The following is a 15,769-nucleotide window of genomic DNA, read 5'->3' as shown; positions in this document are numbered from 1 at the left end:
GAATGGTACACTGTCTCCCCGTAGCCAGTTATAAAGTGTAACTTACGTGCTATGGCTTATGTGGTAAGGACCTCTGACCACACGGGCTCCAGTCCTTCCAGGGGGCTGGGGCCTGAGAGACAGACTCAAGCAAAGAGGACTAGGAAAGCTCTTCTGGAGAAACTAGATCAGAGAACAGACTGAAAACAACAGAGATCTCCAATGTAAGTAAGGTTGTGAGGAGGAAAGACTCAGTGTACTAGACAATGAGCTTCTAAATACTGACCCTTAACTCTTATAAAGGCACAGAAGAATAGAGAAGATGGGGAGTGGGGTGGGGATGGGAGCTGAGGAGGTGAGGCACTAAGAAGCAGCAGCAGAAGGAAAGAAGGAAAGGCAAGAAGAAAAGACATCGTACACACTAAATTACAAGGAATGAACTCTGGACCAGAAGTCATTCTGACAAAGTAGGTCATCATGAGTTATATCCTCATGTTTCATCCCAGAGCCAAGGTGCCTGGTCCCAGGGCCTGACATCTCTGTCCAACACGAGCTCCAAATTCCTAAACTGCAGACTTTTAGAGCTGGAACAATCCTGAGTTCATCTTTCCCACTCACTGCTGTAGTCCTTCTGCTCTATCCCTCAATCTTTGTGTAAATGTCTCCTGAGATGCACAATCAATACCAGTGCTGTATTCCTTTGCTGGGCTACTCCAAACATTCAGGTCCTTCTTAGTGCTGTACTGAACTAAAATCCACCTCCCTGTGACTTCAGCCAGTTCTGTCCTCTACCAATCGGGGTTCAAATATTTCCTGGGGGTTTGCTGAGCAACAAGAGAGCATGCTAGGTCTCCCACATCTGGACTCTGGGACCTGCTTGCCTTAGTTCTGCAGGTTTAGCAACCTACAAGTTCTGTGACCATTGGCAAATTACTCAATCTCTCTGTGCCTCAGTTTCTCATCTATAAAATGCAGATTAGTAGTAACCACTTCAGTACTATTATTATGAGGATTAAATGAGATAATCTGTGGTGAATTGTACATGGCATGTACATGTACATGGCAAGATCATATTTTAGGTGCTCAATATCAGCTATGGAAATTGTGTAACAGATTATAGACTCCTCTAAGACAAAGACTGGATCTTATTTATCTCTGTAACTTTTTTGCCTAGCACAGGGTCTGGTTGAATATTTGGTGTACAATAACTATTTACTGAATGACCAAATAATTAATTGACAATAGTTCTATTCTGGTATACATCCCTACACTTGATCTTGTGTCTGTGACAACTGTCTTATAAAAACCCATCCCCCAACTCCTTCCCTGCCCCCAGTTTAGCCATTATTTATTATTACTTAATCCAGAAATACCAACTTCTCTTCCTATGGTGGGATGGAGAGCCTTGACTTGAGGTAAAGGTCACAAGAGTCACACTCCAGGCAGTAAGTCCAACCCTGTATAGGAAGTCATTGTTAAGTGCCCTGTACTGTCTCCCTGTAGCAATTATAAAGTGTAACTTATGTGCTATGGCTTATATGGTAAGGACCTGTGACCCCACGGGCTCCAGTCCTTCCAGGGGGCTGGGGCCTGAGAGACAGACTCAAGCAAAGAGGACTAGGAAAGCTCTTCTGGAGGAACCAGATCAGAGAACAGACTGAGAAATGAGATGGGGCAGAGCTGGGGAAGATAAAGCTGGGGAGAAGGAGGATGGGAGATAACCTGGGCCCTGAGTCTCCTGGAGAGATAGAGCCTTCAGGGCAGTCAGCGACCAGCTGGGAGCACATTTGGACTAGGGTACAACCTCCATTCACCAAACAGAAATGGCACAACCTGGGGAATGAAGAAAGGCACTAAGGGAAAATTTTCCTGGAGCAGGAGTAGGCAGCAAAATGTTCTGCTAGGAAATTAGGTATCACAGAACTGCTGTTACAAGTTCACAGCACTTTCCCCACCGATTAACACAGGCCCACCCCAGTCTCACAAAGCCGTAGCTCATGCCTGGTCAGTGCTGGGCCCAGGACTCAGAGTACTCCAGGTCCTTTAGGTAACTCCAACATTTCTTGGGCTGTAAAGGACAAACCAAACACCCACTCTGTTTAAGAAACTCAAGTGCAAAGAGAAAATAAGGTGGGCAAATTTTGACTTAAACACATTTTTTTCTCCTTAAATTCCAAGGTGGGGGTGGGGGGAAGCCCCAGAGTTGGCTACCCGGGAACCCCATTTACTAGGGACCCTCTCCTAACATTTGGTGCCTTTCCTCTCCACCTCTGGCACATGGGGTGAACGGCAGGGCACACCAACAGAGAGAGAACGTTAAGAGCTCCCTCCCCAAGCCACAGCATCCTCGGGGAAAGCACAGAGCAGCCCCACAGCCTTCACTGGAGGGGGCAGAGGGGGCGGAGGGGGAAGAGGATTGCTTATTTATTTGTTTTCTGGAACACCCTGTTAAGAATCTCAGCAATTGCAGTTAGTGCCCGATCGTTTGGCAAGCAGAGTAGCTTCTCTTCGTTCCCAGCTGCACGGGATCTAATTCGCAAATGCACCATCTTGCATTCAACACTTAAATGGAAAACAAGCAGCCCGGAAGGGAGGCAGGCGGTCTAACTCTGCAAGCCTGTTTTAGAGGGATTTATGTTTCTAGGTCGGTTGACTGGTTGGTGCCATCTCTGAAGAGGATTTCTTTGAGCACCGTCCCTCTCTCATCTCGGGTCCAGAACCCACGTCTGCGGATATTATAAACTGCAATTAAACATGGGGAGAAAGGGGGATTTGGCGGGGCCTTAGGCCTTGCCAGTATAAAACAGTGAATAAAATCTGAGAGTTCAGATTTTAAAGGGAGATACAGCCTATCCTTCCCCCTTCGAAACCTGCTTAAAGGAAATTAAGGCCTCTCTTAAAGGTAGCTAAGATTAGAGAGCTCGGTTTCCGTTTTCTGTGTTTCTGTGGGCCGAACGCCCAGGTCGGTCAGCGAGTTTTTCTCTGGGTGAAATGACGAATTCCTCTCGCCTGAATTCTAAAATCATAACTTTGCTTGGTGCTGCAGCTGCGAACGTCTGGCGCCCAGCGGCCCAATCCTGGCGGTGTTTTTGCGAGGGGGACAAGTGGGGCTGAATTGTTAAGAGGGAAGGAACCATCCCTCGGTGAAAAGTTGGGAACGCTGCAAAGGAGTGAAGTTAAGTGCGGCTCTTCCCGGCCTCGGCCCCTTTAAATGCTTCACTGACTCAGCTAAGCTTCCCCATCAGATCGCGTTTTTTATGAATGAAAAACGTCCTTACATTCATTATATAAACAAGCCTGCGCTGATTGGCTAATGGCCCCCGGTGCATAAATTATGTAAAACAACCCCTGAGGGAGTATACTGTTGCCCAATGGGAGCCGGAGTTGATGGGGCGGCTTGCCTGGATTTGCCCGCAGACAGGGTAAACAAGAAGTGAAGGACAGCCGCGGGAGAGGCCTCGAGCCAATAGGAAATAGGGTGGGCTAATGCCGCGGGCCAATGGTGGCGGACAGAGCAGCGGTCCTCTGGAGGCCGGGCCAGCGCTCCAGCCTGGTTGGCAGCTGCAGCGCAGAGTCCAGCCGCTGGTGAGCGGAGCACTTCAGCGTCCCCGGAGCGGTTCGGCCCAGCCATTCGCCTAGGCGCCCAGGCCCGGTGCGCGCGTGCGTGAGCGCGCCTGCGCCCCGGGGCCACTGCAACGGGAGGTGAGCGGCCACCTCAGGTGAGGGGACGTCGAGGGCTCAGGGGAGCATTGGAGAGGGTGTCCAGGAACGAGTCCGAAGGGCCTAGACGGCGAGTGTTCACGGGCTGATTCAGAATCCTCAAAAATCGGGGTGCACTTTTTGTCTGGGCTGAGCACCACCGGGGCTGGCTTCCCCTTCTTCCTGCGGCCCGGTCCGGTTCGGTTCCTGGGAGGCGTCAGGCGGGGGCGGCTAACGGTTCCGGAGCGCGGGGAGAGCGGTTTCCGCATGTAGCGGGGGAGGCGCGCCGGAGCGCGAGGTGCGGGGGCTCCTGGGTGGGGATGCGGTCGCGGGTGGGGGACGCGGAGTTGCGGGCTTTACAGTCTCTGGAGGTCTGAGAGCCCCGAGGGAACTTGGAGGCTCGCGAGAAGAGACGCTCGGCGGAGCTTTGCAGTGAGGAGGAGGGGGCGGGAAGCAGCTTCTGTGGGGATATTTTAGAGGTGATGCTACCCCTTGGAGCACCAGGAGGGGTTAAGTGACTTAGGCATGTGCAGCCTGCGGGGGTGGTGGTCGTCCGGGAACTTATGCAAGTCCAGGCCTTTCAAGTTTCAGGTTGTGTTAAGTGGACACCCAATCCCCCCACTCGCGCCCCCGGCATACTGAGGGCGCCGAGCTGCACGGCGATCCTCGAGAAATCGGGGAGCATCAGAACCGCGGCCTGGGGATGGTGGGGGGAAAAATGGGTGCGGAGGGGCGATGGAGAGATGCTGGAGCCTCGCGCTGGGTTAGGCATCTGACCGCATTTTCGGAGGGGAGGGGTCCTCTGGGGGAAACCGATCTCCTGGGTGAGGATGGGTTCCAGGGAGAGATGTTTGGAGGTTTTTGGTGTTTTTTTTGCGTTGAGGGTATTGGGGGCTGTTGGTACCTCCTGGCACCGCAACTTGGCTTTATGAATGTGAGTGACTTTATGAATGAAGTGGGTTTCTTTCGTTGGCTCGCTGCTCCCTGTGGCTTTTTTTTTCCTACTTTTTGTGAATGAAGCATTGAGCTTTCGTCCTAAAACGCTAGGGTGAGGGGCCTGCGTTGGGTGTGCATTGGGAGTGGGGGCGGGGGTGCATCTGAAGTTTTCATGAATGGGGAAGTCCGGGAATTGGGTGGAAGTGTGTCTTGTTTTGTGAATGGGGCCCAGCGCGAAGGATCCAGTTACAGCCTTTACCTGATGTTGCGGCCGCGGCTCGCTCTCCCATTCATAAAACCAGGACCGCTGCGCGCCGCGGGGGAGGGGCCTCGATCCGACTGCTGAACCGTGTTAAAGTTTTCCTGGGGGCACCGGGAAGGGGGGACCACAAAGGAAGTGGTTTAAACTCCTGGATGAACTCGAGCCTTCGCTTTAGGCTTTAAATATATATATATATTTTTTTGAACTCGATTTTTCTCGCCCTTGAACTCAGGGCTGCTTTAAAGATCTCAATGCTTCTTTTGGTTTTGCCTGTGGCAGCTTCTTTCTTTTATTTTTTAAAAAGATATTTCTCCTCTTCATGGTCAAGTATTCTATTACAACATATTTCATCGTGAAACTCTGAAAATATCTTCCTCTCAGATCTCCTTCCCGTTTTCCCATTTCCCCAACAGATGTTTACAGAATTCCAAGGCCACGATTTAATCTGACAGATTTTTTAAAGGCTACAGAGGACTCGTTATCCTGTCCCTTAACTCACTGATGATATTTCTCAGATTTTTGTGTATGGGTTGGTGATATTTGAGAAAGGTTTTAATTTGGACGTTTCAGTGTTCTTTGCAATGCACGCAGGCAGGCTAAGTGGGAGTGTTTTCCTAGGAAGTTATGAACCGTGTGCGGTTTTGCTCCTCTCCCTCTTTCTCTCTGACTTTGAAAATATCTGATTGCTTGGGCCAAAGTGCTGAGAGGGCTGGCAGTCAAGGGTTTTCTTGTATCCTGCTCACTTAAGAAAATTTGATATGCTCCACATAGTGTGAAAAACAAATAAATGGGGTGGAATTGCCCCCTGAGAAAAAGTTCCCTACTTAAAAATTTTGTTCAAGTTAGACAAAAGAATTATCCTTAAGTACTTTGCATTGCTTAGAGCTGGGGTGAGAAATTAATCTGGTCCTCATTTTGTCGAATTAACTGTGTTTTTATTTGGAAAATAAACCAATGTTCAGGAAAATGGTCCTTCCCTAAAGTAGTTACTTTATTCCTCTCAAAGTAGAAAAAGTTCCCTTCCTCTCCATTTTGATCCCCAACGTCTCTTCTTAGCCTCAAGACTTGACAGTGCTGAAACAAGTTTATTTTTATTTTGGGGGCATATTTGGGAAAAACTGACTTCACTCTAATAAACTGAATTTTCTTTCCATGGATCTTTTGCTTTCAGTGCTTTTTAAAAGATCTGTGGTAGAAACACATTTAAAATATGTGCAGTGGAATTTAGTTTCCTTTATTCATTTCTTTTCATAGTTATTCCTTTAGAAGTTGGAGATATTACTGATATCTCTGTGAGTTGCCAGGGAAATATTTGTGATATTACAGACACTACACCTAGTTGGACAGAAGGTTTAGATTTTAATAAAGAGTTGTGTGAAGATAAGTCTATCTCTGATCAATATAGCCCTGGAACTAACTATATATAGCATTTTACCACTGACCTACAAAATACTTTTAGAAGCACTATGTATGTCACATTCTTAATTGCCAATAATTTGGAATGTTTAAACCTAGTTTCTCTACTTCCTGTCACTGTAGTATCAAAAATTAAATTACCTCTGCAAGAGCCCTGGGGAATCTTCTGTTGGAGGAAATCTTGAAATCACCCATTTATAATAAAAATAAGGTTTTTTGAGGGGGTTAGAGAAAAGATAGTAGTAAACCTATTATCTTGATAAAAAAGAGAGAACAAACCAACAGAAAGAAAAGAATGCATAAATGGATTTGGCACTAAGTACACTATGAACCTTTGATGCCCTTTATCAAGGCCAGTGTTAATCTGTAAAGCTTACACCTCTAGTGGGCTTTAAGTACCTCAGAGAAAGGTAGTGATTTTGCACAGGCCCTAAAGAAAGAGCAGTATAAATTACTTCATTTCTCTTTTTCCGCCCCACCAGTTAAAATCTCCCAAATTCATATTACAGGAGGACCCCTTTACCCCCAGAAATTACTCAATGCTGAAACCTTTCAAAGTGATATTAGAGACGTTGGAAGCACCATGGATGGGTTTTATGATCAGCAAGTCCCTTTTATGGTCCCTGGGGTAAGTTTATGTGGCTTTTGGTTTGTATTGTTCTCCCTCTTCGAATATGACTCTTCTCCTTATTGGTTTAGTGGTACAACCCCCCTTTGGGCTCCTTTATTACACTCAAGTCTTCATTCTGTTGGCTTCTTTCAGAAATCTCGATCAGAGGAATGTAGAGGGCGGCCTGTGATTGACAGAAAGAGGAAGTTTTTGGACACAGATCTGGCTCATGATTCTGAAGGTAGTGAAGCTCTCCTCTGTGTTGTGGCTTCCTCAAATGGCTCCGTGAGAGCCCCGCTGCAGACACTCCTCCCTCTTCTCCCTAGCAGAGGAATTCTCCTCATTCTGGTGTCTTCTGTTTTCAATTCCAGAGTTGTTTCAGGATCTCAGTCAACTTCAAGAAGCTTGGTTAGCTGAAGGCAAGTTTCTTGGCTGTCCTGTTTTCCATATAAAACATTTTACTATGCTTTTTAATAAAACTTAAAGGTCTAAAATAAAAATCTCTTTTCCAGCACAAGTTCCTGATGATGAACAGTTTGTCCCAGATTTTCAGTCTGATAACTGTAAGTACCTTTCTGGTGGTGGCACATTTGTTCTGGGATCACCCATATCTAGAATACTCTTTCAGCTATCACCAGCATATTTGGACAGTGGCATGCTTTTACTTTTCTTTTAATAATTAAAAGTTAATCCCCCCAATTTTTATTCCCTATTGAAATTATTTCTAAAGAGCTTTTATTCTATTGCAGGTAAAACTTACTGGACATAATCTCATCCTAAATTTCTTTTTGCCTGAGAATATTGCAAGGGCCATTGAATATAAGATGTTAGACCAAACTTCCATTAACCAGATATTATCTTACAGTATTTTTTGTTTGATTTGCAAGTTAAGTTCTTGATCATGAAGTTGAGAATCATGAAGTCTCACTTTTTTTTCTTTTAAAGGTGCAGAAAATAGTTAATGGAAGATTCCAGTTAATTGTGGCTTCACCCAACATGTTGTCAATTTTGTTTCTACTTCTAAGTTGACAGAGGGTGAACACAGAGTGATCATTGATTTTCTCTTATTGTCCATGTAGTTGTCAGGATTCTTCAGAGAAGAGTAAAAACATTTTCTTAAAATGGTTATTAAGTGCTCATATCATTGAGATAACAAATGCACTAGGAAGCTCAAAAGATGGCTCTCTGTGTTGGCAGGGGCATGGTTAGCTTTGCACTGATCTTTCAGGGCTGTCCTCCACAGGTTTGGGAGCTTTTATGGCCCAGGCAGAGCTATCAAGGACAAAGCTGGCTGATGAAATTTGAGTAGCACAGGGCAGCTCTAGAGAGCATTAGTCACTGGTGAATGAGCAGGTTTAAGAGGGGCCTGGAGAAAATGCTGCCTCTCTTGAGAGTTGCATCATAGAGAAATTCATGTCTCTTAGTCATAGTTTATAATAGCAAGCACCTGAGCCAGGCAAGAATTCAATTTCTCATTTTGTACCAGCAAATTCTTCCCAGCTTTGTTTTATCTTGTGTGTGTGTGTGTGTAAGTGTGTAAGAATGCCATTTGGAAAGAGGATATCTGGGTCTAAGTAAAAGCTGGGTGTTCTAAATCTTTAATGAAAGAGCAGAGATAACCAGATAAACATTCTTTAATGACAGGCCTCATTCAAGGCACAATGCCATGAAACTTTAAAAGGGAATAAACTAACCCACAGATGCATGGTTTACCTTAGCTTTGTCACAGCTTGCTGTGGATGTTTTCTATAAGAAAGTAAATGAATGTTAATTATTGCCCTTTGATTGCTTTCAAATGATTGGGAAGCTTGCCACTGAAAGGCTAAATAAAGATAACCCAACGTGTGTGTGTGTCTGTGTGTGTGTGTGTGTGTCTGTGTTTGTAAGATAAAAGAGAGGATTTGTAATGCCACTTTGTTCTGTGTTGACAATTTGGCCCAGCCTTTCCAGTTCTTGCTCAGAGCAGCATAAACTGCAGTCTGTTTGGGAGGTGGCTTTCTTGGCAGAGGTTCTTTGAAATGCTTTTATGACACTTTCGTTTGTTTCTCTGTAACCCCGAAAGAGTTAAAAGGGAAGTGAGATGACTGCATTCAAATTGATTTCATGTGCTGAAGTAAAGGTATGTTGTTTAGAGGAAGATGTCAGGATTTATATATGCAGAGAGATTTATCTGCAGCAATAGGCTAACGTGAAAGAATCAATAAATGTGTTTTGGCTCCTTAGAAATAATTTCTGCTCGGTGAATAGAATGTGCTAAGTTCTTTAATTAAATTGCCATACCTAAAATGGAGGTGCTTTGGGAGGTGCTTCTGCTTACCAAGGGTGATGTGTTTTTTAGTTTGTTTTTGCTGTAACTTCTTAAGGTCAAGATTTTCGGTCTTTTAAGGATAAAACAGATGGTTGAATAGCCTTGAAAATTCTTTTAATAATTCTTTGTCCCTCTCTGATTCTTATTTCTGGAGATGAATCTTCGAGGAGGATAAATTCAAACAGATCCACTTGCCTTAAAAGTTAAGCAACACCCTTGTGGGGTGGTATGACCCTGAGCCAGCTGTCCTCACTGTTAGGTGTGACTGCTTTGTCTGCAGTTGAGACTATTGGTAGATGCCAGAGAGCTGGCAGAGAACCCCAGACTGGGCGGAATTTTCTGTGAGTGCCTTCTTGTCTCACAGCCATGGGTTAAGGATCAACTTCCATTCCAGTCACCTTGTAGAAGAGTCCATGATTATTCTAGGAGAGGGAGAAGCTCATTCAAATTTAATGAAACCTTACAAGTTGGTTTGAATCAACCAATCAGTGAGCCATGACCCAGACTTGCCGTTGCAAAGCAAACCTTTTCCCTATAGTGAGCAGCAGAAGCATTTCTAACAAATCCTCTTCTGTGGTCTGCCACTGGTAATAGTTTCTCTTTACTGTCATGATTTGGTTAATTTACATTGTGTGTGTGTGTGTGAGAGAGAGAGAAAGTGTTTAAAAGAAAAAGAAATACTAAATAAGATGGATAATTGTTTATTTAAGAATGTCAGTTTTGAAGTTTCTGATTTACATTTTTTGGTAAACACTATAAACTCAGTTTCTAAAGAGATTATATTTATAAATTTTCCAATTTGGGTACCTACCTATAGGCATCCATCCATAAGTGTGATTTGAATAAGTGAAGCCATTGTTCTCGTAAGTCTCATGTAAATGTCCATTTACTTGTAGCTGTACAGATTTTACCTTACCTCACATACACAGACATCAGCAAAGTATCCCCCATCTGGAAACTCTTAAAGGTTAAAGGTCAGATTCAAGGGAATAGAAAGTACTACCTATAGACCATAGTGGTTCTGCCAGTGCCCCGTATTGTCCATTGGTCCTGAGAAGTAACCCTAGAGATCCCAGGTTGTTTGAGCTGGAAGTCCCACGTAGAGAGAATCTTGTCCAACCCCTTCATTTTACAACAGATTATAAGGTCTGGATTAGCTGGAGAGACTGATTAGTGTTCCAGGCAAATGGGAGGGGTTAGGTGAAATGGGGGGAAAAAATTGTACAATAATATCCTTAAGGAAGTTCTCACAAAGCTGCAGAGCCAGGGGGTATGGGCATTTTAATGTGTCAAGGTTCTCCCTAATTATTTAGATACCTAGAGCCCATGCTGGGGAGATCACCAGCCTAGTCCCTACCTCAATTCTCTTCAATCCATGATCCTGAGAAATTCACTAAATATCTTGGTGCTTTGAATTTTTCTATCTAGGATTTGGGAGAGAGAGAGAAATTATAAAATGAGCGTTTTCTAGTAGACATACTTAGTATGTGTACAGATAAAACTGCATGTGTGTGTGTGTGTGTATGTGTATATGTATCTCGAACATTATAAATGTGTGTATGTCTATATAAATGTGTGTGTAGCTAACTATGTGTATTAACATAGAAAGCTACCAAACCAGGAAATCTGGGTCAGTAGATAGATGTGTACACATTTTTACTACACGTTTTCACAAAATTTACTGTAAATCAAAACCATGGATAAGATTGGAATTCAAAGTGCTTATGTTCGGGTGGAGGGGTTTGCATTTCTGAGCCAACTGGGCACTTAAGGGTATTATTACTGAATTTTAGCATACATAAATAGTCATTTTTCAAAAAACATTTCAGTTATGCTTTCTTACAATCTCATTTGTTTTCGATTGTGATATTATGAATGTTTACCTGTCAGCATCTGAATAACTAAAATATTTTATGCTGGGAGAAGGCATGATAAAATCTTATTTTAAAACCATGGTCTCCATTCCAAATATAATTTAGAGAATTGTTTAAAATCTAAATGACCTTATTTTCCCTTTGATCTGTGTTTCAAAAAGAATGGACCGACTGAAGGAAGTATGAGTAATTTCCTAAGGACTAGTTAATGAACTGCTAAAATTGATTTTTTCATAAATACATTGCAGGAGGCCGGGGAAATAGGATTAACATATGACAATCCTTGCGCCTAAAACACATGGATCTTAATCCTGTTTCAATATGAGATTATTCAGCTACATTTTCTTAACTATATATGAGGTTGATACAGTAAAGACAGTGTCTTCCTTTTGGAGAGGGCCCATCATTTTTGGACCAAGAGGTGGTGTAGCAAAACTCTAGCTTCACTTGCTCTGTGGTCTTGGGCCTTTTCTTTTGAAAGCATCATCCTAAAGCCTTTGTTATGCAAGGTAAGAAAGAAGACAGTAGGCATTTTAAAAATAAGAGGCTGGAGGGAGTCAAGGCTGTCAGCTTATCCTTTTCAAGAGCCAGTAGTTCTGAGGGTAGAAAAAGGAAAGAGGAGTCCTGAAGAAAGCTGGGAGGCTGGGGGTTGGGGGGTCAGGGGAGGTGCTGACTCAGGGTACTGGGCTGCCTTCCAAGCCTTTGTCAGCTAGCCCACCGCCTTACTACTGAGAAGGTGCTAAATGATTTGAAATCCTTCCCGTTTGGTAGCCTCCAAGAAGAGCCTTAGACCCAGGATTCTTAAGGACCCAAGGCCTACAGTTCTCATTTACCTAAAAGAGCCATAATTTTACACAAAATCTGTTTTCATCTAACTGTAATACAGTTAGGCTTATCGAAAACAATGGATTTTTCTCTTCCTCTTCAATGTCTCTCTACTCTTAGTTCTCTAATAAAACCCTTTGCAGTAACCTTTCCAGTACTTTGTGTTTGATGAGAAAGACGGGATAGGGATTACATCTGTGTCTGCTAGGCAGATCGCTTGTGTAGGTATCAGAGGTAACAAAATCCTGACATGATTCAAGAAATTACCATCTAGCCCCTGTTTTTCAGCATTCCATTGACAGGATTAAGACATGGATAGCATAAAAAAGCTGTAAATTTGTATTATGTGCCATTTCTACCATCTTGCAGTTATAATTTCCGTCCCAGAAAAATTGTTACTGGTGGTGGGGTTGGGTGGGGTGTCTGATTATCTACCAAGAGAATGTTCCTTCCACATTTTTCTCAGGTTTTAATGGTGGTGAAGTACATCCAGGCTCAGAGGCTGACAGCCCCCTCTCAGGCGCATGGCTGCCCTTGAGGCAGCTTGGGCCCCATCTGTGCCCTGGCACACAGTGCTTCTCCACTTGGAATCCAGGGAGCTCAGAGTCTTGTCATGTTGCAGCTCCCAGCTCTTGGACAAGTGCCAGGCATGCTGATGCCAGTACCGGATTAGGTTGCTTTTTTAAAAATTCATTTTGTGAACTCATCAGGCTCATTTAACAGAGGCTTTGGTCGTCAGTTTCTATCATTGTCCCATCCCCCTAAGCGGCTCAGCTTAAAGGAGGAGCAAAATACTAGGCTTCTAGTGTGTATGCAGGTGGGTGGGTGTGAATGTGTGTGTAAAACCGTAATGTAAGTACACCTTTGGGTTTGGCATGTAGATGACAGAAGACTAGCAACTCTTCTCAGGGGCAAGAGCTCCCACACTGAAGGACCCTGCATAGCAAATAAAGGAGGCTTCCCTGCCTAGAAAGAGGAAGCATGTAAGAGAAAGTTGCAGCAGAGAGTGCAAGATTCCAGGGAGCAGAATAAGACCCAGCTATTTAAAGCCCTGGAGTTTTGAGACTGATCTGCAGAGCACGCAGGGCGTTGAATGGGGATTCTGTGATCAGAAAGGCTTCAGAGAAATGCGTCCCGAGGCACCGTCTGAGTTCACTGGCAGTAGTATCAGGAGCAGGCAGTGAGAAGAGGTGAAATATAAGACATTTGAAAATAGCCGAATATGTTATGAAAAAGAGGAAAAAAAACATGATCTAAAATATCTCTCTTATTCGATTTTCATAAAGTAGCAGCTTCTCCTTAAAATATAGTCTGGTTGTCAGACGGTCTTCATTTGATCTCCTTGGGGTAATTATGGAAGGTTTGAAAAACATCTCTAAGAAACCCTATGAGTTTTCAGCCTTGTACTTTGCATTGTCCTCAGAGTAGATTTCACCCTGCAACCCCAGATCTCCATGCTCTTCCCTTTTGATGTTTCAGGGGCATTCAGGGTGGTATTATAAACCATTCAGGCCGGATGCGAAGCCAGGAAAAGGAGCTGTGAAACTGTTCATAATAGGTAGCTCACTTCCTCCCCGTCTGCAGCCCGAGAACCTTCAGAGATCTCCCTTGGGGAGGAAGCCAGGTGGCTCCCGACACAGCTATTGGCAATGAATGGAAAAGGAAAGAGTCTGGAAAGGCTGGCTTCCACGGAAAGCTGTCCTCTAACACAAACCAGCCTGCCCTGAGGGCAGGAGAAATACCAAGTTTGTTTCTTTCAGATTCTGAACAGGGCAGCACAAGATAGTTTTCTTTTGCCTTTCCCGTTTTGCCAGAGGGCACTTGCCGACCTCACTTGGAACTGACTTGTACACCCTTGCAGATTTCAGCCCTGCTCTTGGCCTTCTGAATCTGAGGGTGGGTGCCGAGTGCAGGCAGGCGCCTGCAGTGTCTGAATTTCTTACATAAACACAGCGTGCTGGGCAAGCAAGCCTCCCTGTGGAGACAGCTGGGCTCTGCTCTGTCTGCCCCAGCGGGCTGAGCTGCAGAGTCCCCCTCTTGTCTGAATGGAGCATTCCAAATTGGTTGTGAATGGAGGGCGGGGCTCCCTTGCAGACTTTTTCAATGAATAACCAGACCCCATTGTGCAGCCTGTGGAAAAACAACCAACTCAAACAACACTGGGACTGTTAGAAATATGCTTGTGATTGGCAGCTTGGAGAACCTCCAAAATTAGTTTCCTTTGGCTTCCCTGCTGCTCCCTGTTCTCCAAGCTTGGGCTTAATGAGCCTGGGCTTAATGGGGTTTGCGTTTTCTTTTAAGTGCTGACTTTAACTCTCCAACTACCAGGCTGATGGCTGGGCTTATTGGGGAAGGGCTGCTTCTGACCAATGAGCATGCCAGCCCTTTCTTTGTCTCCCATTTTAGACTGTAGCTGTCTAAGGGGGAGTGATAACCAGAGAGGGTAGTTTAGCTTCCCTGGAGAGAGAGGTGTTGAGACTTGATCTAAGGATATTACCCTTTTATCTTCTTCCCAGGGGGCTGTGGCTTTAGCTCCCCATTGAAGATTCCTGCCTGCTCTTCTATTCCAAGTTCCAGTCTCCTTCAGGTCTAAAGAATGGATGTTTGCCTGTCACAACGCAGATATTTCTTGCTTAGGCTTACATATTAACATGAGAGCAACGATGCTGTACCTGTTAAATTTCCCACTGTGGTCAGAAACATGTCATTTTTAAATGACACTTCCCAGACTGGTACTCAGCTATGGGGATGCCTCACTATGGCTGCAACCCTTTGACAAATCAAAAACTCTAGAGACTGAGATATCTTTGAAATAAAGGGTTTATTGAGCCATTATAGATGCAGCCAGAAAAAGGACTCTATCCTGTTTCACCAGCAGCAAGGTCAGTTAACAGAGAACAGCTTGCAGACTCAAGGGTCTCAAGGAAAGAAAGTTCTTTAAATTCCCAGTGGCTGTAGTTAAGGAAGGCGGGCTAGTGCAAAGTGGGGAAAATCCAGGGATAGGTGGTTAGTCCGGAGAGAAGGCTCATGGACTGGTTGTTGATGATGGTCAGGGACTGCTCAAGTACAAGAGGGATTCAATGGTTCTGGGGACCTTTTAAATAATTGATGAAATGACTTCATCCAGGAATGTGGAGTTTCTGGTTAGCTACAGCCCACGGCTATTGACTGATTACCTTATCTTGTCTGTCTCTCTCCCATTCTTCAGGTCTTATGCCACTTAATTTTAGAACATCTCAGGATTTTTCCTTATCACCCTCCACTGAGCACCCATCAGATGCCTTGCCTTCTTATGTGAACATCCCGGGAAATGCCAGAGAGAACCCAGCCCTGGAGCAACCCCAATACCAGAGTGGCCTCCTCACCCCAGAACAAGGGCAGGTTCTAGGGATATACTTGCCTCAGGAGCACCCACCCTAGACAGCTTCCAACATCTTGGCTGACAGCTCACAGACACACTCCCAAAGGGCTGTGTGGGTGAGAGCAGGGTTGTATGATAAACATAGAAAGGACACTCAGTTAAAAAGCAAAACAAAACTTAAGAGTAGGGATCCAGTGCAGTTTTCTTGGGGTTTTAACGAGCTCTTCTTTGTTCCTACTCCTCATTGTCACAGCTGAACCGAGGCTGCTCGCGTTTGGGTTTTGCTGTAAGGATTTTTTTTTTTCTTCTGAAATATTTCCCTTGCTATAAATTGGTCCTGCAAGAATGTCTTCCCTTCCCTATTAAAAAAAGAACAGGTCTGGGCAGATTGTCCTTTTGTGAAAGAGTCTGAAATCTCTCAGGAGGTAACCCCAGATATCAGCTGTGTTTGAAGATGCTGATATTCGTGCTTCTCCAGAGGAGCTGAGGAAGACCAGCT

General features: G+C 44.6%; 1 protein-coding gene across 2 annotated transcripts in view; it reads left to right on the top strand.

Annotated features, from left to right (window-relative positions):
- Window positions 1-3,467: 3,467 nt before the first annotated feature.
- ETV5 (ETS variant transcription factor 5) overlaps window positions 3,468-15,769 on the top strand; it is a 54,734-nt gene continuing 42,432 nt past the window's right edge. The window contains exons 1-5 of one of the 2 annotated variants that reach the window (XM_036875200.2): window positions 3,468-3,681; window positions 6,802-6,920; window positions 7,056-7,143; window positions 7,274-7,321; window positions 7,415-7,465. In XM_036875200.2, coding sequence (XP_036731095.2) covers window positions 6,876-6,920; window positions 7,056-7,143; window positions 7,274-7,321; window positions 7,415-7,465 — 232 coding nt within the window. In that variant the 5' untranslated portion in view covers window positions 3,468-3,681; window positions 6,802-6,875. Of the gene's footprint in view, window positions 3,699-6,801; window positions 6,921-7,055; window positions 7,144-7,273; window positions 7,322-7,414; window positions 7,466-15,769 lie in introns of both variants that reach the window. The other variant, XM_036875198.2, reaches the window with a different exon arrangement.

Source organism: Manis pentadactyla, chromosome 1 (genome assembly GCF_030020395.1).
Source record: "Manis pentadactyla isolate mManPen7 chromosome 1, mManPen7.hap1, whole genome shotgun sequence".
In the NCBI taxonomy this organism is placed as follows: Eukaryota; Metazoa; Chordata; class Mammalia; order Pholidota; family Manidae; genus Manis; species Manis pentadactyla.
This window is presented reverse-complemented; position numbering and strand designations above follow the sequence as displayed.